This window comes from Cyprinodon tularosa, unplaced genomic scaffold (genome assembly GCF_016077235.1).
Source record: "Cyprinodon tularosa strain WSP-4 unplaced genomic scaffold, ASM1607723v1 ctg160, whole genome shotgun sequence".
NCBI lineage: Eukaryota > Metazoa > Chordata > Actinopteri > Cyprinodontiformes > Cyprinodontidae > Cyprinodon > Cyprinodon tularosa.
The window spans coordinates 745,216-771,956 of record NW_024038438.1 but is presented as its reverse complement, the minus strand read 5'-3'; the positions used below and the strand labels follow the sequence as shown (position 1 = coordinate 771,956).

Here is a 26,741-nt window from a genome sequence, read left to right as displayed (position 1 = left end):
CTGCGGCATTGATCACAATAAAAACATCAGATGTGGGACTGGGGCAAAGTTAGCGGATGGAGGTTCACAGCGGCGGGATGATACATGAAGATTAAAACAATCTGAAACTGGGAGCATGATGACCAGCAGAGCTGCACACCGATCTGAAATATGACAGAGAGGAGCGCGTCTGGAAATGATGCGATATTAACACAAGCATCCATCTTCCAACATGCTCCAAGAAAAGTGAGCCAGTCCAAGGAGGGAACGCGTTTCAAAACGCAGCGGCTCAGGATTTCTGTATATATCCGTCCAGAGGAGACAAAATACCAGATGCAACCCCGCCAGACGAGACGTGAAAAAGCATCGAGGATGATTTAGACCTGCTAGCTTGTAGAGCTAAAATGGTAGATCCCAGATTTCTCCCCATGCAGTCTCCCACCAGCAACCATGGAGGCAAAACATAAAAAAAATAAATCTAGAAGATAGGATTGATGGAAGAGTGGAGGAAATCTGGCAATTTCCCTTTTTACCTCAACTCCTTTAAAGAAAACCAGCTCATGCAGCTGAACACAAAAACACAGATGAGAGGATGACGGTAATACTTACATGATGACTCTGTGCCGAACATGGCTGGGCCAGGAGCTGTGATGGAAAGATAGGAGGAGGAGGAGGAAAGAGAGGAGAGAGAAGGTGTTGGGAGTGGGTGGGGGGGAGAAAGACAGAGAGAAAAGAGAGAGAGATGGGGTTGATGAGCAGGCAGCTACACAGCGGGGGTCATCAAAGCAACACAATGCAGCCAGCCGGCCGTCGCTGCCTCCCAGACGGCACCGCTACCCGCCACCGCTAAAGCTCTCCTCTTTGCTCACAGATGTTCAGCAAGTCCAACCGTCAACTCAGAAAACCTCTTAGGAAAATCTCTTCCCATAAACGAGCAAGACATTGGAACATAAAAATCCACAGAGATCCCTGGTGGTGAAAGCAAAGCGTTCATATCCAGACCAGGAGGACGAGGTCGTGGCTAGCTACTGCATGTCTGTGCATCCTCTCCGCTCCGTCACTCGCTCACCTCTCCTTCCACTGGAGAATTTACTAATGAAGACGGAGAGAGGGGGGGAGAGAGAGAAGGGAAAGGGGGAGGATGACAAACTAACAAAATCTGGAGAGTAGCTGCTGCTTCTGCAGCTGCTATAAGACAATAGCCATACAGCAAAGGAGTGACGTCAGGATGGGGGGGGACTGTAAAAGACCCACAACCACTACTGGACAGGGGTGGGGTGGGGGGGAGAAAAGGGAGGACCTTAAGCAATGAAAGGTATAGAGCGGCTAAGTTAATGTGAAAAGGATGTACATGGACGGGACATCAGATGGGACAAACTGCTCCTGCAGGTGGAAATGGAGTGGCCTCTAATAGATAAAGAGAGGAAAAGGAAGGAGAATAAAAACAGACAAATGACTAAGAAAGGCTGCTCCCTGCTTTTCGTTTTGGACATGATGTTTAAATAAAGGAAAAGAAATTTGAGAATGTTTACGTCCTGTTTGGCTGTTTACATTCATCACTTCAGAAACCAGAACACCCCTGAAGTCAGAACACTCATGGGTTTCTGTAGGCATGAAGCTCAGGAAACGGTGGTCTCTGACCTTTTTTCCGTTACCTGGATTCACTTTATCTGGTTTTGATACCAGCTGTTTTACAGACAGAGTTTATTCCTTCATTTTATGTAAAAAGTGTTGCTGCTAAATTAAACTTTACCCAGAACATAAAAAGATAAACTACTTGGGAGTTTTTCTTTAAACTCAAGTCAGACTTAGTGAGTCAGGACTTGAAGGTGGTGAACCACAAAGCTCTAAACCAATCCTAACACTCCCTCGCTCCATCGTTTATTTCATCTGATCTGTTCAGATTTTCACCTTTCTTTACAAGATGTATAAAAAAATCCAATCCCCTGTGGTGAAACCACTGTGAAACAAACAGCCGAGTCCTTTTATTGATGGACGCATAGAAACCTAATGATGCACCTGTACAGCAGGGAGCCCAGTTGATCTGAGCACAGCGGTGCAACCGTTGTTAAATAAATAGATGAGCAGTTTTCCTGGGCCCAAATGTGAATGAGGTGAAACATGTAGATTAGTTCAGCTGCTGTTTGGAAGGAGGCTTCAGCTCTTTTGTTCCTGCCACCCTCCTCCTCTTTCTCTCCTGTCTTTGTGAAGCACAAACCAGAAAGCCCTCAGTTATTCCTGCTGAACACTAACAACAGATCTCATTATCTATTTCTGTTTTTCTTTTTATTCCAACATCATAAGGTGAAGTCATCTGGCAGCCAATGGCAACGTGTGGACATGGAGTGGAATACGCTGATTATATAGCAGCAAGCAAACCATTTGTTCATGAAGGAGAATTAAGTACAAAGTAAATCATATTACATAGTGGAAGGGGAAATTATATCTACTAAAATAAAAACAAGAATCAAAGTAAAAAGAAACATTTTATAACTTTCTAATGTTCTGGCTTCGATTGGCTAATAGTGTGGTTCATTTCTTATAGCTAACCTCTTAACATCCAACTCGTAAGTAATCCTTTGTGCATAACCAAATGGAAAAGCAAATAACTGAGGAAGGCCAAATGACATGTGATATACATCATTTGAAAGCTAACACCTTCTAGTTTCTGAAAATATACATAACAGTAGTGTGACTAAAACACAGCCTAAACTGCATCAGTTAAAACATGACTCATAGTCTGGGGTTTTTTAGCATCATCTCAACCACAACTGCCTCCAAGTATAACAGTTCCAGAGCTGTTCGTCTTTGAATTTCTGCTTTCAAAGACGTCTCCGAACCTCTTCAAATATGCCAAATTATACCAAATTGTGCTAATTGCTTTTATACAACAACTTTACCCCAAAATATCACACCTAAGCATTTCGATGTCCACTAAACATTCTTGAAGCAAATATTTTTCCATCTTTCTTACTTTCCATCTAATGATCTAACTGTATGCAATGATCCAGACTCTAATGTGCCTGTGCGCTGTTTACGAACCGTGATATATCAGGTCTGCATTGTTCAAATTAGCCATGCTTACTGTTGTTGAAAGCTAATATCATTAACTACAAAGCCAAACACTGCATGTGGAATTATCCAATAGCAGCCAGACTTTATGAAGAATAATATGACGGGATTCGTGCGCAAAGCCAGGGGCTCATGGGGAGCACTCGTTATACTTCGAGGGCTGTCCCGGAGTCAAATCCTTACATAAATCGATGGGGACACTTTGTTTTGTTTTTATTAAGAATATGCTGGATTATTTTTAATCTGTGGATCCTTACGGGCAGATGATGCAAAAACAATCTAAGGTCGGATTTATAATATGGCGTCAGGATCTTTTCAAAGATACTAAACTGTCCTTATAGTCTGATTCATCAGAGCCATACGCAACTCCCATGATTTGTAACCAGGCTTTTAGCTAGCATTGGTATTGGCTTACAATGTACGCCTGTACGCCCTTTACTAAAGATATTAAAAATTGTACGCCCTGTTTTTGGGATGTATGGCTTTGATATGTCCTAAATTTTCCTTCGGGACCTTGCTCAAATTTGCTGGTCTTCCCCGGGTCGCCATCTTGAATTCCCCTTCTATTCTGTGGACTATGTGTGGACTTCAATAATTTGATGAAAAACTGCAAAAGAAAAGACATTTTTTTTGTGTTGACAGATGCATTTATAAACACAGTTTTGTGCATCAGTCAGTTCGAAACAGCTCCGGTATCGTTTACGTGACTTTCATGAAACGATAAACGCACTGACACAGAGTTCGCTATTAGAGCTCGACACATGCATCGATGCATTGGTGCTTCTGGACCCATCACTAGTAATAAGATACATGAAAATTTGACAATTACGTTTCAGAATAAGTTTCAGTGTCAGCTGAAAACTTAACAGAGAGCAGTCCTGGCTACACTTTCTCCTCTGCTGGTTTGCAGATTGTGTTGAAGTATTTGCAGATTGTTTTTCAGTTTGTTATTGTTTAACTTGTAAATGTAACAATCAAGTTTTACCTTTAGCAGTAAGTTTAAGTTGCCCTTTCTGATTGTTTGAATTAACCAATGAAACATAATATTACCTACAAATAATATTGTGTCTTCCTCATGAAATTTCCACCAATAGTCAAGCACGCCTTCTTCCTTTATTCAGGACAAACGCAGGGTTGTAACGAAGACAAAAAGTTAACTGCATTCCACCTCAAAATGCAGGAAATAGCATTTCAAAAAATCTAAATCTCAAACTTTTCTGGGGGAAGGATACCACAGGACCCCCCTACAATGCTCATGCCCTTTGGCGCGAACCGCTCAGCTAAAGATGTGGTACACCAAGGTAATCACCCTGTTAAATATTCTTTTGCAACGCTGACAGAAACAAACATTTTCCCCAAAAATCAGTTTCTGTAGTTAGCCGTCATATCCTGGTCCAACTTTGATTAAATCCGTAAAGCAGGCCTCTTTAATTTTCCAGCTTTAAATCATATAAAAGGAATTAATTTTGCCTCAACAAACAGTTAGAAGCTCCAATAAACTCCCAACTGGGTTTTAATATACCAACAGCTGTTTGGAGATCCCCAGGACAGAGACTGGATGGAGAATGTATGTTTTTTTTAATCAAACAACCTGAATGAGCTGCAGCTTTTATTTATGGCCATGCAACACGAGCCAGGGTGTGGCTGGGAAAAAAATTATTAATAATCACGGGCAGCGCAAACATCATGGCTGCAAGAAACTTGGAAAAAATTTTATGTATATGATAACCCTGCTAAACATTGCCATGACAACATGACTCATAAGGATTAAACAAATGATTTACAAATCTTAAATACTGTTCTTAAATCAGCAGCATGCTGTCCAACTACTGGGCATGAAATAACTGCTTTAATTGTTTTATTAAGTTACTGGAAGGTTTTACCTCCTAAAACAACAGAAATCATCAGGAAACCGGCTGAGTTTTAAAGTGACTGAGACGACTTGGGTCCTGATCCTTTTAGTCTAAAAGTTCAGGGGAATCCTTTTAGACAGAAGCGTGTTCCTTTTTAGACCATATAAAAAGACTCTGACAGCATTTAGCGAGACTACATGAAAAAGTAGGAAATGCAAAAATGTCAAGATAAAAGCATAGAGATCCTGAGATAGTTCAAACCAGTTTTTAATTTGCTTACTCTTTTCTGTTATTTATTTTCAGAGAGGAAATTGTATGTAACCAAAACCTGTCTCTCTATACCACACAAGAATCTACCTGTACAGTGCATCAGACAAGATTTTTCTGAATGAAGCGTCATCCTGCATGCAGAATGATTTGGAACATGGCAAATGAGCCAAAGCATTGAGGTGGTTTAGGTTTAAGAGCTGCTGAAAAATGCTGCTGTTTGAGAAAAAATCAGCTGAATGTGAGTAAAAATAAAATGTTTTCATCTTCAAGAAGTACATCTCAGGTCATTTATGGCTTTGTTGCAAATCAGCAAGCAGAATCTTATTTTCACATATACATAGATGTTGGAGATCAGCCTGTTTTTCCAGTGTAGTCCTGTTTCTCTGACTGGCTGAATGTGCTCTCTTCATCCTCTGACATGGAGTTAGCTCAGAGCTCGTCTGCCTGGCTGTGTTTCCTGGACGGAGCTTTTACAGCTGCTTTTTCTATCTCTGCTTCTGTCTCCTTGAACCCCAGTCGGCCTCAGCAGATGGCCGCTCTCACTGAGCCTGGTTCTGCTGGAGGTTTCTTCCTGTTTAAAGGGAGTTTTTCCTCTCCACTGTCTCTACAAGCATGCTTAGCGTGAGGGATTGCATTCCAGTCAATGAGTCGACGCAATCGACTGGTTTTCCTTAGATAGAAAAGTTTGAATCAATTTGACTGTATTATCTGATGAGCTGTAAAGTGCCTTGAGATGATATGTGTTGTGAATTGGTGCTATAGAAATAAACTGAATTGATTTGAAATATGACAGTTTGGAAAGCGAAGTGTGCTGGCTTATATGTTCTACGAGTCAGTAATTAATACTTTGGATGCTCTTTTAGTAGAGTAGAAGACCTTTTAGCTTCCTGACAGTTCAAAAACACTTCAATCCTCCACTAACAACTTTCACATCTATGCAAGTCCTATTTACCGTTCAGAACTGCTTTCCATTTCACCATCCTGTTTGGCCAGTTCTCCCGATATATGCTCTTTTTTCTTTGAATGTTTTTTTTTATATACAAAATTAACTCTGCTCTGCCATTATTGCACATCATTTCAAGCATCTATTTGGTGAATAACACAGAAAAATATATCTCAGTGTGTCAGAAACGAGGCCAAACATCTCAGAAATTACTCTCCATTTATTGTGGCGCAATAGCAAATTCAACCTTCTCTTTTTTTCTAAGATCAAACGTTTCTGCTTTCTGTCTCTGCAAACACAATTAGGACGGAAAATCCTTTGGCGGAAAAAGGTTCCTCCAGGTCAACCAGGTTAAGAAAAGGAGACTCACTGACGACACAAAGCGGAGCTGAAATTAATGCATCACTGCTTTTTTTCTCAGCATTTCATCCCTGAACAATGTGCACCTCACCCTGCCCCCACTTCCACCATAAAGTACCACCCCGAAAAAAAAAGGCATCCTTCTCTGGTTGCTAGGCAACTACAAATAAGCAGGAGAAGTCCATGGATTTCCTTCTGCCAGAGGAAATATGAGAAGGAGACGGACAGCCTGACTGAGCCTGAAGGACAGTATGAAGATGGACAAAGATGCTTCCTACATGGTTAACATCAAATTCAAGGAAGTTGTGCAGCAGCATTAACCTGTTTAAAGTCTCATCTGTAGCGACGTTCACATCTACACAAGTGATGAGAAAAAAAAAAAACAATCAGACTAAAAAAGGCCTCTAAAAAAACACACCGTTAGGGAAATTCTGATCAGATTGGGCAGGAGGGGAATGAAATTGTAATCTGTAAAAGCGCAGCAGTTTATGTGGATTGCGGAGCAGGTTAGCATGCATGTAAACACCGGACAGCATCAAGTTAATCTGAAGAGAAAAGCTGAGCTGCCTGCAGAACATTGGATCAGCATGTTTTAATTACTAATGTCCATAGAAACAATACAAACTGATGATTTTTGTTTTTTTGAGTCTTAAGACATTTGATTTGGATTGTGAAATGTTGTGCATTTAGTAATAAGAGATTAAGATTTCTGTTAAAATCAACTAAAATAACTTACCACTAGGACCTCTAGAATTCTGATATTACTAGAACTCCCTCTGGCCGTCAATTTGACGGGTGACATGTTTCCCAATTTAACGCTCGAGTAGTGATGATGTCATCAACTGAAATGGTTCTAGTGTGCGATATAAACCCATTGTGGACATGCAAACCTTAAAATAGGTCTAATGTATATTTCCTAAAGGCTGTATTTTATGCAATTATTATTTGTGGTTTAAATTTGTATTTAAAATAAACCAGTAAAATAAATAGCACCGTTTTACCACATAGGTTCCAAGTTTGAAATTGCAATTTTATTTACAGATATTGATTGATTCCCCTGAACATTTAGAGCCCCCCTCATGAATCCTCATGGTTTTTTTTAAGGAGCGAAAGAGAAGAAAGATGGAGTAGGCAACGTGCAAGGAGCTACAGTTAGAAGCACTGCTCATCTGTGTGAACGGTCAGTTACCTGAGTGAACTAGGGCTGAAAGTGAATTGGATTTGTCGTGATTAATCGATTATTCAAATAATCGTCAACTAATTTGGTAATCGATTAATCGTTAAATGCCCTTGAAATGAAGATAGTGACTTCAACCCAGAGAGGTAGATTGAAATAAAACCAGTTTTTGAAAGCAAAATATGCAATTAGTTATTATTTAGAATAAGACTTGAGAGAGAAAAAAAAATCGATCAATCATTAAAAACAATCTCGGAGGAGATTTTTAAACTATATCACCCAGCTCTAGTTTACTAAAAGCAAACCTGGGTTATTTCTGAATAAAGATTTTTATTTATTACCAATCATTATTGACCTCGTGTTAATGGAACAATCCTGTTTTTAAACAAATGTCTGCTTATTAATGAATTGTTAGTAGAATGATCAGATTAATCAAATTTACATTTATCTATCGATTGATAGCTTGCATCCCTATTTTGTATGTCTTCCATGTGTGTTTTGGAAAAGACTTCCACCCTAGTGGTCCTCTGAGGGCAGCTCAATCAGGTTTACTTTCCATTCTCATCCTCCTTGATCCGCTGTAGCTCTCTGTGTTGCTAACTACCCACCAGACTGGTTTTACTCTTAACTTTCTATCTGTAGCTTCAGTTCCCGTCCCTCTCTGGCCTCAGGGCTCTGACCCAGTTAACCCTATTCCTCAGTCTTTTGTTCTGGACTAATAGCTGCACTTTCTTCAAATGTCCTGAAATAAAGCGTGATACAAATTGGTTTAATACAAGTATTAAAAAATAAAAAATATCACAATTATTGAAAAACAGATTTTTTTTTTTCCTCTCAAATAAGAGCTTCTTAGCTCCCTCCCTCACCTCAACAGCTCCCTATATTTCCCCACTCATTAATAGCACCAAACAGCCTCCATACTCTTATTGGCAAAATATTAATTGTCTAACTTTATTTCAGAAGTGCGGTGATTTAAAGGCAGGAGGTTTCATTCCCAGATCTAACGCCCCATTCACACTACCCCTCTGAAACCGATCCGTGCCGAGCTGGGTTCCTTACGACTATTTACACATCACGCTAGCACAGTTCCTCACCCCCTACAGATACTACAGCTCCCAAGGCGGGAATTAGGCAAACAAAAAGGGCGACACCCATAACATTCAGGAACTTATGTGCCTGGATATCTTCCTCCACCAAAATATGTGCTATCTATCATCTATCATCATCCATCGTCCAGGTCGTGCCATGCTCTTTTGATGCCATTTATTGTTATTAGGCTAAGAAGAAGTTCTTTTTGTGAACAGGTGAAGAGATCTGCGATTTACAAAGCCGAACATGGCAGAAAACTGGCAAAATGAGTGAGCTGACAGTAAATAGGAGATGACACGGTGTGCTAATGTGCTCTTTGTAATCAGAGAAGTGAGCCACAACTGAACCGTGCCGAGCCCTACTGTTGAACTAGTACTAGATTAGCACAGTTCAGTTGTGTCTGGCACGGTCCAGTTCAGTTGCATTCCATTTACACTCAACAGTTATCTCGGTCACCGTGCTTGGACCGTTTTCGGCACGGTTTCAAAAGGGTAGTGTAAAGGGGACTTAAGCCTCTCATTGCAGTTTCACACTTCACTACCCTCATTCCAACTATGTAAACAACCCTTTAGCATCTGGTGCATTTCAATTTACATGACGTTAACTGGGTTTGGTTGTACAAAGGGTTAACTGGATTCAAAAGCCAGGAGTGAGTTGATTCCATTATTGTTGCTGTAAGCAAAAAATGTGTTAAAGGAATAGTACACCCAAAACATGATTAGCCTTCATTTTCTACTCACCCCCATGCTGAACAACACCCTGGAGTACTTTTTTGATATCTCAAATGCATCTGGAGATCTGGGAGGCTTCTTGCTGTCTGCTGACATTCAAATAATGGAGGGTATGGTGCCCGAGACAGAAAGGTCCATAAAAGTCCACAAAAAACGTGTCAATATTCCTCCATACTGCTCGTCCAATGTATTCCAAGTGTCCTGAGTGGGTAGCGTCCATAATTTACTCGAAACGAACCAAACCAGACGAAAGTGCGCATTCAGCGTCTGCTCTACCGATAATGCAAGCGTAGAAGAAGAAATGTGCTGTTTACCTGTGCAAAGAAAGAAACAAGTCTGAGGACTTCAGTGTTGAGGAAGAGCATGAGTTCTTTGCCGAGCTGAATGCGCACTTTCGTCTGGTTTGGTCTGCCGCGGTTTCCGTAGACTCGTGAACGCGCTTTTAGGAAATCCTATACACTGCTGTTTATGCTCTAAAAACATTCTAAATGACTTCGTTTCGAGTAAATTATGGACGCTACCCACTCAGGACACTTGGAATACATTGGACGAGCAGTATGGAGGAATATTGACACGTTTTTTGTGGACTTTTATGGACCTTTCTGTCTCGGGCACCATACCCTCCATTATTTAAATGTCAGCAGACAGCAAGAAGCCTCCCAGATCTCCAGATGCATTTGAGATATCAAAAAAGTACTCCAGAGTGTTGTTCAGCATGGGGGTGAGTAGAAAATGAAGGCTAATCATGTTTTGGGTGTACTATTCCTTTAAGTAATTGGAAACATGGGAAAAAAATCATGAAATTTTAAATTGTATTTTCATATTATCTTCTCGAGTGAGGAGTAAGGTGCATTTCTGTTGTTGTGCTGGATGTTAGAGACATTTTTATTAGTCAAGAGCAAACTTTGTACTGGACTGGAATCAAAGAGAATCTAATCTGTAAAATTCAATTTTAAGAGTGCAACTTTAAGAGTGCAACTGAAAAGGGATATTTGGGGGGGGGGGGGTTAGAATATAAAACGTGGCTTCTAAAAGAAAACACATTTCTGAAGGACGTTAAAAAAAAAATTTTAAACTACAAAAAAGATCTGTTGACAAAATTAAGTAGGGGGGAAAGGAATCTGACAAAAAACAGCCAACTTGTTCTTAAAACCTTTTTTTCTTTTTTTCTTTTTTATTGAGAAAATTCAAAGAACTGTCATTTCTAGTTTGTATTTTTGTCCATTTACAAAACAAAAAGATTCCCTCCATAAAAGACACAATATCTACAATCTATTGTTCAGCCAAGCAGGCAGAGGTCTTTAGTACTGCAGTAAATTGGCTCAGCATGTCAGAAAAGTACCAAACATCCATAATACTGATGGATCTGTGCTCTGATCTGCTGTCAGCAGCCGACATCAGAGTAATGGTGCGTTTACTGGTCACAGATTTGCATATTCCCTGCCATGAACTGATGGATGGTTTCTTTGAAAAAATAAACAAACTGACATAATAAATCTTGTAATGTAAGGAACCAACTATGTAAAACATTTCAAGTAAAAACCTGAAAGCAGAAGAGGAAAAACAAAAAGTCTAAATCTACAAGTAAAAACCTGAAGAACACTTGAGGGTAAAAATGAAATGATCCGAAAGCACAGAAAGCATGCTGTCTGTTATCCGACGCACTGTCCTACATTTCATTACTGAGTTTGCATTGATTCAAATATGTGCAGGCAGTCAAATTAAGTGCATTTAAATGTGGGCCACTGGAAATACTATTCATTAAAACGTGTTTCTATGTAAAGCAGGGAGAAAAAATAGGAAAGTATGTGTGTGTGTGTGTGTGTGTGTGTGTGTGTGTGTGTGTGTGTGTGTGTGTGTGTGTGTGTGTGTGTGTGTGTGTGTGTGTGTGTGAGATCAGGGTTTGGTTTTTCCTAGTTTCATTTCTGAATTGCTTTATTTTTTTTTTCTTCAAATTTCCATTTACAAACCGTATTGTTTGCAACAATAATGGAACAAAATTCACTCCATAGATTTTCCATCCTTTACCACGACACTGGAAGAGGTTGCTGCAGCTTTCAGTCTGGCTCTACACGTTACGTTAGCTTCTCTTCCTGAGTTCAGAGAGCAGCCGAGGCACGCTGACAGATGGAGAAAAAATGTTGAGTCACTCTGAAGACATAATTGTCACAGGAAAAAATTGTCAGTTATGAAAGATTAAATATGCTCACATTAGCTTAGCAAGATGTGGAAACCTGCACAACTTTCATAACAACTTCATGGACCAGAACAGCTGAGATCTGATCGATCAATGCTCTCACCAATTATATGACTCATCTGGACTTTCATGATCTTTTAACAAGGAGCAGAAAACACCCCCACAAAGCAGACGCCGAGGCAGGTTCACGGCAGCAGTGCCACCAAAAGAACCAATGAATGGAGGCAGGAAATAACCCAAACTGACCGTGGGCTCCTCTCTAGGCCAGGCATTTCTCACTGGGATCACATTACCAGCACACTGCTGCGCAGCCTCTAAATAAAGACCTCTGACCAGTCTGCTCTGGATCAGTGGGGAACGCGTGCTGCGGCCGGCCGTGTTGCATCACCAAGCTAACAGGCCTAAAGAAAAAAAAAAAAAAAAAGCTTGGTCACCCGAAGCAGGAGCTTGAATAAGCTATTTTATTTCTTTTTATTCCAAATAAAAATCATCTTTATCACATTAAACATCCACAGTTTGTGACATTATCTTAAAAGCAACATTTATACTTTCTAACACGAGTACTCTCATCATCACTTCAGGCGATGTAGAAACGATCAGGAAACAGAACAGCAGGAACGCTGGTTCCTTAAGGCGAACTTTTATTTACAGTATTTTCACGACTATAAGGCGCACTTAAACGTCTTTTTTTCCCCTCAAAATGTGCGGTGCGCCCTATGGTGCGGTGCGCCCTATGTGTGTTGTAACTGCGACTTTTGAGACCACCTCATTGAGGAGATGATGAAAGAGTGGCTGAATGTAAGGAGACCAGGTGTTTTTTTTCCACTCATCACCATTAATCTGTGACTCCATGCGTGCCCATCTCACAGCTGATGTGAAAAACATGGGGAAACAAATTAACGCTGTGCTCGCTGTTCAACCGCTCAACATCGGTGTGAACCGGACCCAGCAGGTGCAGCAGAAGCAGCGAGTTTACATGCAAAGTCAATGGTTGACGCGCGTAGGTGCAGCAAAAGGTCCTGCAGCGCATTTTGAGCCGCAGGTGCAGCGCGTCGGGAGCGCGCCGCCAACGCGCTGCTGCTGCTCGAGATGGAAAAATTGAAGTTTTGCTGCTGGACGCGCCGCATCAACCAATCAGAGAAGCTGATCTGGGAGCTGACAGCAAGACAGACACAGCGCTCTGATGACATATGATATTAAATGAAAAAGGCTGGATGGATGAGGAGATGATGAAAGCGTGGCTGAGGGAGGTGTAGCCTATGTGAGGAGACCAGGTGTTTTTTCCACACATCACCATCGCTGCGTGCCCATCTCACAGCCGATGTGAAAAAAAAGGTGAATCAATGAACGCTGTGCTCGCCGTTATCCCGGGGGTCTGACAAAGTAACTTCAACCGCTCGACATCGGTGTGAAGCGGCCGTTCAAAGTAAGGCTGCGAGCGGCGTGGGAGCGATGGATGACCGACGGAGACCACAGTTTCACGATAAGTGGAAGGCAGCGCCGGGCAAGTTACGCCACCTTTAGCGGATGGATTGTAGATGCTTAGACTAACGTGTCTGCTGGCTCTGTTGTTCAAGCTTTTGCAAAAGCCGGCATTATTTCTGAGGAGCTGCGCTGCACGGAAAGTGACTGACAGCGAAGAAGGGGAAACTGGCATGTCTGATTTAGTGCAGCTGTTTAATTCAGAAACAGAGGATGATGACTTTGATGGGTTTGATTAATACTTTGTAATAAATACATGAATAAAGCATACTCATACTCAGTTTTGCTCCCGCTCTATTTTTCTACCTGAAAACTTAATTCAACAGCAGCCTGTGGGCGCGTCTCCTCCTCTTCACCGCGGAGGCTGGCAGGTGTTTTTTCATCTAAATAATCTAAATCTTGCAGCTATATTTGCTGTGATCAGTGGGAATAAAGTAGTTTTAATATGTTTTTAAGTGAGAAAGGCCACCTGAAAACTTCATAATTGCAGTCAGTTCATCCAGATTATCTATTTCTGTCGGAGGCGCTCAGACCCCCACATACCAGCGGTACACCGACAGTAGAAATCCTTTCGTTCACCTTGGCGGCTGGCAGGTGTTTTTCATCTAAATAATTTTAACTGCAGGCACCGGGATGCCGGTAATAAAAGCGAACATATTCTGTCGGCAGGTTTCAGGATTTTAAGTTAATTTAGGAGTGATCACAGCGCTGTGTCATCTGCGATGTGTCTGTCTCACGGCCAGCACGCAGGTTTGATTAATACTTTTTAATAAATACATGAATAAAGCACAGTCATACTCAGTTTTGCCCCCGCTGTATTTTTAAATACGCAGTAGAGGTATTTAAAGGTAGTAGAGGACATGTACCGGTATATAAAAAACGCGCCCTATAGTCCGGTGCGCCTTATGTGTGTGTTAAATACAGAAATGGGACACATAACTGAGACTGCGCCTTTTAGTACGGTGCGCCTTATGGTCGTGAAAATACGGTATATTGGACAATAAACGCCTGATAAGCCCTAATGAACGATCCAGATACGCTCAGAGAAATACAACATCAGTCAATATCAGTAGTATTAATTTCAGAAATTAATATTGGCCCTGGTTTTTATATCAGTGCATTGCTGAAATTTGAACTTATAATTGTAGAATAGGACATTGTTCAGAAACGGCTAGAAAACATTTTCACAACTCGCACATTTGTAAAATATCCAGTCTAGAATAATCGCTCTACAACCGCCTTGTTTGGACATTCCCACTAATTGGATCCCATCAGCTCGCTCACATGATCACGTTCACCTGCTTTAATTAGTAACGGCCACTAGGGGGCAGCCAATGAGCCACAGGAGGTTAAAATAAATTGAAAATCTTCTTTCCAATCTTCCATGCCTGCTTTGTAAACTCTGTGACCTTTTTATATGCTTGTTGCAATTTGGTTTCTGCTGCAGCTCTACTCCGTCCAACCAAGTGCACATCTGCTCTTTAGAGCAGAGGTGTTCAACAGGGGGTCCGCGACCGCTAGGGGGCCAAGAAAAGTTCTGCATTGGGGTCGCGAATGTTTTGGTTGATTAGACTTTTTTTTTTTTTTTTATATTCCCCCTGCAAGTTTTTCCACTTATTGAAATGTCTTTAAATACACATTATTTTAACAGTAGTAAACAGATAAATGGAGGCAGAAAATGTCTTTCAGTCATCAATGCACACATTCAGCGACACACAGGAGCTCCTTCAAGCTGGGCACCGTTTCATTCACAACACCTGTCCCATCAACGAGGAATCAGAATCAGAAATATTAATAATAATCGCAGGGAGAAATGACTTTCAGTACATGGCTCCATCTATAATAGAGTGACTATAGGACTAGTTTGATATAACACAATTTCATACAATATATATATATATAATTAGGGGGTCCCTGCTCCATCTAGCCTACAGTTTAGGGGTCCTTGGCCTGGAAACCGTTTAAGACCCCTGATCCAGAGTATTGACACTCAAATACTATCGATTTTTGGATATTTCTCACATTAAAAGAACTACACAACAGAAAACCTTAAAAAATTGTCAACTGGTCTTATGTTTGGTTTATTAAATCTGCATTTATCTGAACTATCACCTTTGATCCTGTTGAGAAAGCATCTTTGGTTTAAAATGTAAGGCAAGGTGAGCTTTTGCAAGTGCAATAATCCAAGTCAACGACTGTGTAGCCTGTTTAATTTTCACTTATTTATATGGTCAGTACAGTTCTGCACTGCAAGTGCAATAACTACTATCTAGTTTTACCGCAGCTCTCTACTGTGCAGATATTTTTACATATATATATATATATATATTTATAAGAGAAACATATTCCAGGACACACAACCTTTTTCTTTTTATGCTTTTTTGTACTATACACACTCTTTTTATATCGTCTGTCGTATTTTTATCTTTAATGGCATCTTGCTTTAACACTTTGTACTCTATATAAGCTACTGGAAGCAGAATTTCCCTGAAAGAGTAATCTCAAGGGATAAAGAAAGTTGAGTCTAAGTCTTTTCATGCTGATGAAAAAATGTTTTGTGATTTTTTTTCCCCCCCATAGTACTGGAAAGTTATAAATCGAATATCTTCTTTGGGATCAATCCAGTAGTATAGTGAAAACTCTAATTATGACGATTTAGTGAAACTCAGCAGAGCGCCTTTAAAAATAAGAGATCAATCCCTGCCTGATTCCGACCTGTGCTGTGTGAATAACAGTCATCATTTCTATCATGTTAGTAAAAAACAGACATATTTGTTATATTATTCTAAACCAGAACAAATAAACCATTCAAATAAAACAAAAGTTAAAGATTAAAATCTATGTTTCTTATGTTAAAGGCTCTGTGTATGCTCTATCTTTCCGGTTCTTTTCCCTGAAAAGAGATCACTCGGGACAAACTCTTTAAATAACCCTTCATAACTTATATGTATTAAATAACCAGGAGACATGACAACAGATTATAATCCTACCCAGATTACAGAAATTGCTTAGAATATACAGAAGGCAGCTGCTCACCTCTCAGGAAGTGGCCCTGATTAACAGTTAAAAAAGGCCTTTTATACATCTCCAATCTGCCACATCATTACATCACACACGTTAGCAGTTGAGTATGCATCCATGGCTCCAGCCTTATCAAAATAGGACACTGCTCTCATTCCATTTCCAAATCTTTGCCACATACAAAATGAAGATTATAACTGTATATCCAGACAGATGAACTGTCTGAATTAGATTAAAACATCAGTTCTGGCATGCAACAGGCAGCCAATACCAAGGTGTAAGAAACACATCTTCAATGATAATTATCCTAACACTTATGTGTGCCATAGAAATGTGGAGACCTACGCCTGAATGTGGCAAAGTGTGAGCTACATCATCAGGCCTGATTTTGAAGGCTTTAAAAGAAATAAATAAATAATAGAGACAAATTCTGCTTGGGTTTCTTCAGGTTTGATCATGAAGCAGCTTCCTCTCCTTAGTGGCGGCCTAGTGGCATAGAGCTCGGAATCCTCAGGTTCTTAGTTTGAGCCCCACTCCCACAGACTGCCACTCTGGGTCCCTGAGCAAGACCCTTAATCCCTGATTGGCAGCAGCCCACTGCTCCCCGATGGGATGGGTTAAATGCAGGCAGTAACCAATGTACACTGAGGGGTGGCCGAAAGCGGATCGGCACCAGAACCTTAGGGTCAATCTATACTGATCCAACAGGAAAATTAACAACCACAACATCCATATTTTCCAAATAAAAACTATACTTCCAGTCAACCTATACTTTCCTCCAACCTTCGCTAACAAATAAACACATATTTTTAAAACATCCATCCTTCCTAGGTATAAGCCATAGTGGATAAAGTTCTTTCAGGTTTGATTTCTGGGGCGAACATCTTTTCCATTGTCATTACTGATTTTGCTGAACATTTTTACAAGTAATAATATCCAAAAAAAAAAAAATGTTTATTTACCAAGTTTTTATTAAAATAGTTATTTATCTATGATTAACTGAAGACCTCTTTACCCTATATAACAAAATTTAGTTCTGAAAAGAGCAGAAATTCTGAACTAATCATCTTTAATGTTAGTATATCAATGTGCATAATTAACCACAGTGTTTTTGTTGTCAAATATTTGTTAATGTGTGAAAAAGGCTCTGCAACCATCAAATCTGTCTCTGTGTGTGACCACGCCCCTCACGCAGAGGCTCTGCAACTGTCAAATCTGTCTCTGGAGATCCTGGAATATCCTTGTACTTTGCCTCAGACATGTTTTGATTAAATAAACACTCCCACCGGTGCCGCCGAAGTTCTGGTGACCATCCACCGAAGTACAAATTCTCGAATAGGATCCCCCTTGCGCTTTGGTGGGAAACTGCTGTGCGTCCCTAGAAATTCCAGACCGACATTGCAGAAGGATACCAGGAAAACTGGTTCGCGACCAGACGCAAGCGACATTTGATGTGTGGCCATGGCCACCCCTGGCCCCCCATCTAGCTCTGCCCCTGCTTCAGGGAGACCAGACCAGGACTAGATCCAGAACCAATTGGTTCCTCTGAATTACAATTAAAAAAGTTGGATTATTATTATTTTTATCTAAATTAACCCCAAGTCTGCTTCCTGGCCAATGCTCTCCTTAAACTGACTTCCTTTGTTTAAAAAAAGAGGAACCAGGCAGGTGGGCAAACTTTTGACACAAAGAGAGCTTCCCTGCTGGCACCATCAGCTCTGCAGCTTTCTGAAAGCAAAGGGAGAGAAAACTGCAAACTTCCTCCGCATCTACTTCACATTTCACCAGCCTTACAATAAAAACATCTAACTTTTTTACCTGTCTAAGAGGAAACCCCTTTCCTTACCCGGCAAAGCTAGCGGCTAACATAACTTGGCTGCTGTTGGGAAAGCGTGAAGACTTCCAATAATGCGAAACAAACGAAGGAAAAGAGAAAAGCTCCAACATGAGACCAGGAATGAGAGCTAACCTTAGTTGGTTGGAGTGGGAAAAGCGGTGGACTCCTTATCCGGAGCTAGCATTGCTTCCAGCGTAACCTCCACATGTGTAAACTGTGTGTCTACGTGTCTGTCTGTCTGTTGGGTGAGCGGCTCTGCTAACGGAAGCTAACAGTTAGCAGACAGGCGGCTGTAGCGCCCGCAAGGTGTCGCTGTTTCACCGCTGGGTTTTTTTTTTTTTTTTTACTTAATAACACGGTGTTAAGTATGGAGTATGGACCAACTCTGACATAAAAAAAATAAAAAAATACATAAATAAATAAATGCTCAATAAATAAATAAGCATACAATTAATTTCCCCCCAAAATACAAAAAAAACAACAAATAAATGTAGGTAGAATTTAAATTATACAGTGAAACAATTATTTTAATAAGCTTTTTTATTTATTCTCCTTTATAATAATTACCTTATTTATTTATTAGACTATAATGTTATAATGTTCAACTTTATTACTTATTTTTCTAAGTATTTATTTATTTACATGCATGATATAATATTTTTGTCTGTTTTATTCTTCATTTGTATTTTTTTACCCTCTTTATTTCTTCCTTTATTTCTGGCTGTCGTTTTTACATTTCTGTCTGCATTTCTGCCTCATTATGTAAATGAGGAAGGGCTGTGTCTTAGAGGGTCAAACTTGGAATCTCCAAGCTCTATGCCCTAACCACTAGGCTGCCGAATCCATAATTGATCAATTATTCATCTAAAAATAAATATATTAACTTCCAATTTTATTTTTACTTTTCTTCTTGCTTTTATGCTGACTTATTTTTAACCCACTTAATAGGATCTCAATTTTAACACACATAAATCCCTGATTCCTGCATGTTCTTAAATTTTTACCCTTAAATTTCTCCACTGTGAGATCAATAAAGTCAATCAATCAATAGATCAATTAAAATTTTCAGCATTAAATAAATTATTTCAGGTGGACTGATGTCGACTTCCTTTAAGAAAGCATGACTTGTAGCAAATTAATTAATATTTTACAAGTTATATAGTCTTTATAACAGAAATAAAACATGTTCTAACTTTACATTAATTGAATTTCAATTCAATTTTGTTCATTTATATAGCGCCAATTCACAAGACATCATCTCAAGGCACTTTACTCGAATGCAATCCCTCACACTATGGATGATAGTAGCGACAGTGGAGAGGAAAACTCCCTTTTAATAGGAAGAAACCTCCAGCAGAACCAGGCTCCGTGTGAGCGGCCATCTGCCGAGGCCGACTGGGGTTCAAGGAGACAGAAGCAGAGATACAGAAAGCAGCTGTTAGAGGCGGCCCCGTCCAGGAAACACACAGCCAGGCAGACGAGCTCTAAGCCAGCTCACATGTCAGAGTATGAAGACACACATCCAGCCAGTCACAGTCAGAGAAACAGGGCTACACTGGAAAACAGGCTGATCTCAAACATCTATAAACAAAGGTCTTGATGGCAGTAGCACAGCTGATATTTCTCTCCAGGATGGAGTCACAGCCAAACTGGAACAGATGAAGCAAAGCTACTATGAGAAAAAGCAGAGAGCGTAACGTTAGAGATTGAACTAACAGATTCTACAGAGTGGAAGAATAGAGATATAATGAAGCAAAATGATGAAATTGGGGTCCCCATGTCCTCCAGAAGTCTAAGCCTATAGCAGCATAACTATAGAGATAGTTCAGGATAACCTGAGCCCCTCTGCATTTGCTTTACATGTCAGTACATAATAAAAATGATCTTAACATAGCCTACTTGTTTCTGTGTCCATGGTGGTAAAAGTAACACTAAAGTGTTGCTAATTGGTGAGTGCATTACGCCTATCAAAGTGTGTGAAACATTTATTGCCCTTTGGTCTGGAAAAAAAAAAATTGGAATACTTCATAATTTGAAAACCACCCAATAAAAAGACGTCTTTCAAGTAGAGGCAAAGAAGACTGTTGCCCATATTGTAAAGCCAATTGGAACTCAAATAGAAAAGAAAAATAAATAAAAAAATCACACTCATTTAACAAGACGTTAAAATTCACTTAACAGAAAAAAATTACCATTAAGAGAAGCTGTTTTTTTTTTTTAAGTATTCGCTTCCAAATCGTCTCAGTTTGGAGTCTTTCTGCGTGGATTTTCTATTTGGCTTGGTTTCCAGGTTTTCATGTCAAATGTATCCATCTACATTGTCCTCAGGTCTGTGAGCATGTGTGCAATCTTGCTGGTTCTGTGATGGACTTGTACACGGTGTTCCCTGCCTCCCTCCCTCCAAGGAAGGCCATAGATACAAACCCTCCACTGATCATTAAAATGGATTAAATAACCTAGAAACAATCAGGACATAAACCTGTCTTTTATGATTTGCTGGAACTTCAGATTTTTGTAGTTACTGCAAACTTCTAATGAACTGAAGCAATGTTGTTCAGAGAAACTGTGGAATCACTGTTGTTGGGTCACAGGTTCCTACTTCTTTAAAACATAAATTAGCATAAAATTAAGGAAATCTGTAAATAGAAATATGAAAACAATTCAATCCAAAAGGAAACCTTGAAAAACATTTTAATCAAAAGGTTTTTCAGAGCAACTTTGCTGTTTTCACTGATTTTTTTTTCCTAAAAATAAATTGCAATTTTGAATTTTCAGTATTTTTAATTTTATCTTTTCAGATTCAGTTTGAAAATGACATACTTTTCAAATTGTGATTTACCGATCACATTGTCTCACACAGAGTCGTTCTAGACCACTGAAAATGTTGCAAGCGTCCAGCAGACTTCAGAGGAAATCCCACCCCCAGAAGTCAGGGAGAATGTGATCTGGAAAACTCAATAAAAAAATAAAAAATAAAAAAAAAAGATGCAATTCTCAATCTTAAAACCACAAAGTTGGGAGAATTAAAATCTGATTTTATTTTTTTAAAGAATGAAAAAGAAAGCTAAGTTACTCTCAAAACCCATTTTTTATTCCAATATTTTTCAAAGTTTCATTCCTAGAATTCATTATTTTTATATATTTCATTTACATAACATGATCCTTACAATAATAATGTAACAATATGAAAATGTGTTTAATGTTTGAGGTTTTGTTTAGTTTGCATCCAATTGTAGAACTTATAAAAGACCAGTTCATTTGTTTGACCATTTGCCGATATCTAAAACCCTGCAGCTAAAAAAACAGTTTCTTTATTATTTCAACAGCTACAGCTAACGTGGCTAATTACACCATAGATGCATTGCTTCTGATTAATTAATTCAACTGGATGTTGGATTAATGTGGGACCCTGTGTGGATAGAGGCAAGTTTTCGGTTAACTCTTCATGCTAAACATTGAACAATAACTGGGAGAGATTTAAAAGATGGAAGTTTAGAACAGGAAGAGCTCCGGCTGTAACACAATAAATGGTTCCAGAAATTAAGAGCGAGTCGATGAATAGAAAATTTGTCATTTAATGCAACATAATTGTGACTGAATTACAGTTAATCTCATGGAAATAAATCACCAAACTGACAGACAGGCCGTTTCATACAGGAATATATTACAGTGTGCCTTGTTATATAATACAGTCAGGTTGTTTTCTTTTTTAATAAAAAATAAGCACTGGAGGAGAAAGTGATGCTTTTTTTTTTTCGATTTTATTGTAAATTGGACATTATGCACATTATTTAGCGACTCATGTCTTGTTAATGAAGCTTTTTTTTAAGTGGTCCGAACTCCCTGCGCTGAGTGAGAGTTCAGACAATTTCAAGTCAAAAAAAAAAAAAAAAAGGCTAGGACTGAAGAGTTGAGACGGTGAGGAAAGTACCAGAATGAGGAGGGGGGGGGACAAGAACACTGTTAAAGTTGACTGTGCTACAGATAAACACAAAAGCTTTTATTGGTTCGATGTCATTGACTGCATGGAGCATTAACAGTGGAGTGAAGGGACTCATTCGTTTTAGTCGTAAATATCTGGACTCTTTTATAATAAACAAAAAAACATTCTCCCAAAAAATGACTTTTTTTTTTAAACCACATCTGCAAAATCAATCTGCTGCTCATAAGGTCAAAATAAAGGTGTGGCCTCACTCACAAATATTGCACGAGTGGTAACGAACTATAAGGTGGGTTTTGCTCTTTTTCCTATGTCTTCCAATGTTTCCTCTACTTTTCGTTTTGTTTTTTTAAACCATTGATCCAATCAACAGAGGAGCTCACGGTGCAGAAAAGAAAGGTAGCCGTGTAACGACCTGTGAGGCCAAACCCTTCTTTGCTCCTGTATTCTCTAATTCTTGTACAAAGACAATACAACTATCCAGTCATGCAACATTGTTTGGGAGGGGGTGAGGGGTCAGGGAGGGGATCTGTCTTAATTCCTCTGATGTTTTTTTGTTTTCTTTTTCTTAAGCATTTTGCATCTCCTTGCCAATCTTGTAGCTCAGGATCTTGTTCCAATCGATCTTGGTGCGTGTCACAGGAAGTTGGCGGCGTAAGGCTTTGAAGGTAGTGTCCGACATGGTCTGGTAATTCTCATTAATGGCCGTCTGAGGAAGACAAAAGAAAAAAGGAAGATGAAAATTATGAGGGTTTTTTTTTTTTTCCTAATCAAAACTTTTTCTTTTCAACCATTGGATAAATCATCACATCGTCTGCATAAGTATATTCTTCAATTTTGAAACGCCTGAAAAAAACTGAAATTAAATCAGCTGCTGTTCTTTAACCCTCTGGAGGGTCTAGCCAGCCTTATAAAACTGTTGTAAAGGCAAACAGTAGTCTTATAGAGAGTCCCTCAGATGGGACAGTTAATGAATTGAAGTCTAATTTCCTTTACTAAATGATGCACTAGGACATTGGGTCACTTTCTGAACTACTGTTGATTTACCTTCAGTCTTAGTTCGGTTTAAGAAACACAGATTAAACCAAATTATTTGCTACATGTTTCAAGAAAACATGGACTGTTGGAGTGAAAAGATCAGTTGATGTGGATTACAGTGCTTAACATGGTTTAAATAAATCTAAATGATGCTTCCCTCTGGTTGATTCAGTTAATCAACACTAAGATGGCTGCAGAGGGCAGTATAGAGCCACTTCCTGTATGTGGCTCAAACAGAAGCAATGGCCAAATGTAGAGGTGGACAATAAAAAAAAAAGTTAATCAAGTTTTATTCTTTTATTCTTATACATTTTTCTAAGGTCCACTTTTGTATGACCATTTTTGTTCTATATCTTTTAGCTGCTCTAAACACCAGAATTTCACCATTGTGGGACAAAAAAGGGATTTTCTATTCTATTAATAATTATGCTGAAAACATTTCCTCATAAGATAAAAAACCTTACCGAAAAATACTGAAATGCTCCCCCTTTTAGCCGATTTTAAGAGCTTTAAGGGAGATAAATACATTTGTACATTTGATATTCTAAGACGTACAAAAGTATATTCTGATTGAAAATTAAAAATGCATTAGGTCAGTACAATTTAAAATCAGCATTTTATGGATTTTCATTTATCAAGAATGGTGTCGAAAGGTGATGTTAAAAGGAGTGTGTACTCCAACTAGTATGTCAAAATATTTGACAAGCAAATTAAGTTAATTTTTAATAATAAATGATTTAAAGAAAATCGAAATAGTCAATTGAAATATAATTGATACATAAGATAACCTCTAATCATTAGCTGCAGCCACAATAGAGAGAACTGTTAATAATATTCCCTGATAACACCCCAAGCTACAGATCTGTCTGTATTCACCACAATAACAGACAACATTTAACTTCCAGCCTGAACCAACAGCTGAGGCTCCTGCTAAAATAAAAAATGTTTTATCTAAAAAGCTCTCACCCTGTAGAGTTTCTCCCATGAGACCTGTTAGCCCTCATGTTGCATTCACTGATCAGAGAAACCCACATAATGTGATTTCAGATTATTAAAACCACCTACCTGATAGTCACTCTCTGCAGCTTTTATGATCTTAACAAACTCCTGAGCAGTTGAAGCCTCATTCTAGAGGATGAAAGACAACAATCATTTAGACTGACGTTCCAAAGCAAACTTACATGAGCACCATTCATTAGGTCTTCATTAATAAAGTGAACTTTTTGAAGTTCTACTCACAGAAACCGACATGGACTCCTGAACCTCCTTGTGGCTCACCAGCTGAACGTTCCCATCCTCATAGTAATGAACCTACACAGATAGAAGCATGAAGGTTGTCATTTTGGGCCTTTTAGTTCCAGGTACTTTTTTTCTTTTTGCCAACTCGAAATAAACGTTGGCATGAGAAGTAAAGTGTGTGGCAAGGCAAGGCAAACACAATTCAGTACAAGGACAATTCAAAGTGCTTTACATGATTAAACAATAATAGAGGAAAAATAAAAGCAAATGAAGATTAAAAACGTGATAAAAGCAGCTAGTAAAACAGACAAAACAGTTGGAACACAACCTTAAATGAAAAAATTTATTCTATAAAAAATATTAAAAAAATGTATCTGAAAAAAAATGTGTGTGTGTGTGTGTGTGTGTGTGTTGAATAAAATAATTGTTGAATAGTTTGTTACATATCCAAACAAAAGGGAGTGCTGAAAAGATTAGTCGAAATCAATTATGGTAAAAAAAAAAAATGTGTATAGCATGGTTTAAATAAATCTATTGTTTAATTATTTGTTGATAAGAAATATAAGCAATTAGTTTGTCCAAGGGGGGATGAGAACAGTTACTCTCTAAACATTATTTTGTTTTTGAAGTTTTTCAAAGTTTAAAGTTCTTCACATTCCCATCTAGAAAATCATGTTAATTGCAACAATAATGGCACAAAATTCACTCCGTAAAAACAAAGGAACACGTTTCACAGCTTCTAGTTAATGCAGATCTGTCTGACTGGACACAATATCTGAAGGTTATTCTCAGCTTTGTTTATTATACATCATGAAAAGCTTCAAAAAAGGAAAAAAATTTAATTGGAGACTTTTTACATGTCATGGGGGAACTGAAAGACTAGACGTTTATTTCTTATTTAACCAAAAAAAAAAAAAAAAGAAGAACAGATCATCACAGCGCAGCAAAAGATTCACATCTACCTACAAAAAGAAAGACCAAATCAAATACCTGGATTTTCATGATTCCTGCCACTTGAGTGGTTGAGGGAGAGATGGTGAATTTCCACTCTGACCTCCAGCGTCCATTCCTGCACAAACAAAGAACAACAGACTGTAATCACCACAGCCACACATTAGAAAACTTCCTGCATATGAAGGGAAATTGTCCCTTTATCTTTGCAAACAGAACAAACTGTGAAAAACATTAAAAGGGAAAAAATAGTTTTCTCAGATCTTATTTTATTTTTCCCAGGTTTAGTTTTCATATCTTATTTTTTAACACTTTTGTTTTTATTTATTTAATTTTTTACAGATTTTTTTTAAAATGAAAATGTTGCAAACTTCCAACAGACCAATGGAAATGAGTCTCATACAGAAGACCCCGCCCCCAAAGGTGAAGAGAGAGTGATCTGGAAAATGCATTTTGAACTGAATGCATTTCATAAAGCTTAATCTGAAAACTGAAAGAAAAAAAATCTGAGAAAAAGTTCTCATAACCTTTTTTAAAGTTTTTAAAGTTTTGTCCCTGGATAGCTTATTTCCCGCCAACATTTTCATTTAGAAAACTTATCCTTTTCAAAATAACAGAACAAATTCACTCCATACTTGTTTGGTTTTAACACTCAAGCATGACTGGTTTATTTTCAGTCAGGTTCTGGTCATAAAATACTTCCTGCTGCATACTGCAAAGGTTGAAGGCATCCTGGCAGTGTTGGAGTGATCAAAGCAGCCATTTGTTGGATCGCTGACTTCAGCATTTCACAGTAATGCAACAAGTCAAGAGCTAAATATAACCCTGTTAGTCGATATGAGAAGAGCAGCTACCTTTGTTGAGCCTGCTGCTGCCGGTACTGATCCACCAGCAGCTGCGACTCATCGTTTTGCCTGACCTCTGCCAAGAACCAAGCCAACTATTGGGTTTGGGCTCAGTTATACAGCAGCAGTGAAGGTGTATGTTCCAGGTCACCTGGTGCTTTAAAAAAAATGATCCCTGCTGAGTCACCATCAGCTGATCTGGATGCAGCTGGTAGGTTCAGCAACACCGACCAACCGCTCGCTCTATGACTTTTCTGTTCATTATTGGGTGGAAGAACTACAGGTGCTGGTCATAAAATTAGAATATCATGAAAAAGTAGATTGATTTCAGTAATTCCATTTAAAAAGTGAAACTTGTATATTATATTCATACATTACATACAAACTCATATATTTCAGATGTTTATTTTGTTTAATTTTGATGATTACAAATGACAACAAATGAAAATCTCAAATTCATCATATCAGAAAATTAGAATATTACTGAAGACCAATAAAAACAAAGGATTTATAGAAATGTTGGCCAACTGAAAAGTATGAACATGAAAAGTATGAGCATGTACAGCACTCAGTATTTAGTTGGGCCTCCTTTGGCCTGTATTACTGCAGCAATGCGGCGTGGCATGGAGTCGATCAGTCTGTGGCACTGCTCAGGTGTTATGATAGCCCAGGTTGCTCTAATAGTGGCTTTTAGCTCTTCTGAATTGTTGGGTCTGG

At 38.9% G+C, this 26,741-nt stretch overlaps 2 protein-coding genes across 18 annotated transcripts in view; both read right to left on the bottom strand.

Annotated features, from left to right (window-relative positions):
* The window catches only part of LOC119780441 (suppressor of tumorigenicity 7 protein homolog), a 62,452-nt gene extending 44,150 nt beyond the window's left edge, over nucleotides 1-18,302 (bottom strand). For 5 of the 17 annotated variants that reach the window (XM_038280489.1, XM_038280491.1, XM_038280490.1 and 2 more), the window contains exons 1-2: nucleotides 11,775-11,805; nucleotides 589-624 (exon numbers count right to left, since the gene is read on the bottom strand). In XM_038280489.1, coding sequence (XP_038136417.1) covers nucleotides 589-624; nucleotides 11,775-11,802 — 64 coding nt within the window. In that variant the 5' untranslated portion in view covers nucleotides 11,803-11,805. Of the gene's footprint in view, nucleotides 1-588; nucleotides 625-11,774; nucleotides 11,806-18,020; nucleotides 18,103-18,143 lie in introns of those variants that run through there. The other 12 variants (XM_038280483.1, XM_038280484.1, XM_038280482.1 and 9 more) reach the window with 7 other exon arrangements.
* A 3,264-nt stretch (nucleotides 18,303-21,566) lies between these two features.
* The window catches only part of LOC119780440 (F-actin-capping protein subunit alpha-2), a 33,862-nt gene continuing 28,687 nt past the window's right edge, over nucleotides 21,567-26,741 (bottom strand). Inside the window, exons 7-10 of the mRNA XM_038280480.1 lie at nucleotides 25,219-25,297; nucleotides 24,229-24,300; nucleotides 24,055-24,117; nucleotides 21,567-22,660 (exon numbers count right to left, since the gene is read on the bottom strand). Coding sequence (XP_038136408.1) covers nucleotides 22,520-22,660; nucleotides 24,055-24,117; nucleotides 24,229-24,300; nucleotides 25,219-25,297 — 355 coding nt within the window. The 3' untranslated portion in view covers nucleotides 21,567-22,519. The remainder of the gene's footprint in view (nucleotides 22,661-24,054; nucleotides 24,118-24,228; nucleotides 24,301-25,218; nucleotides 25,298-26,741) is intronic.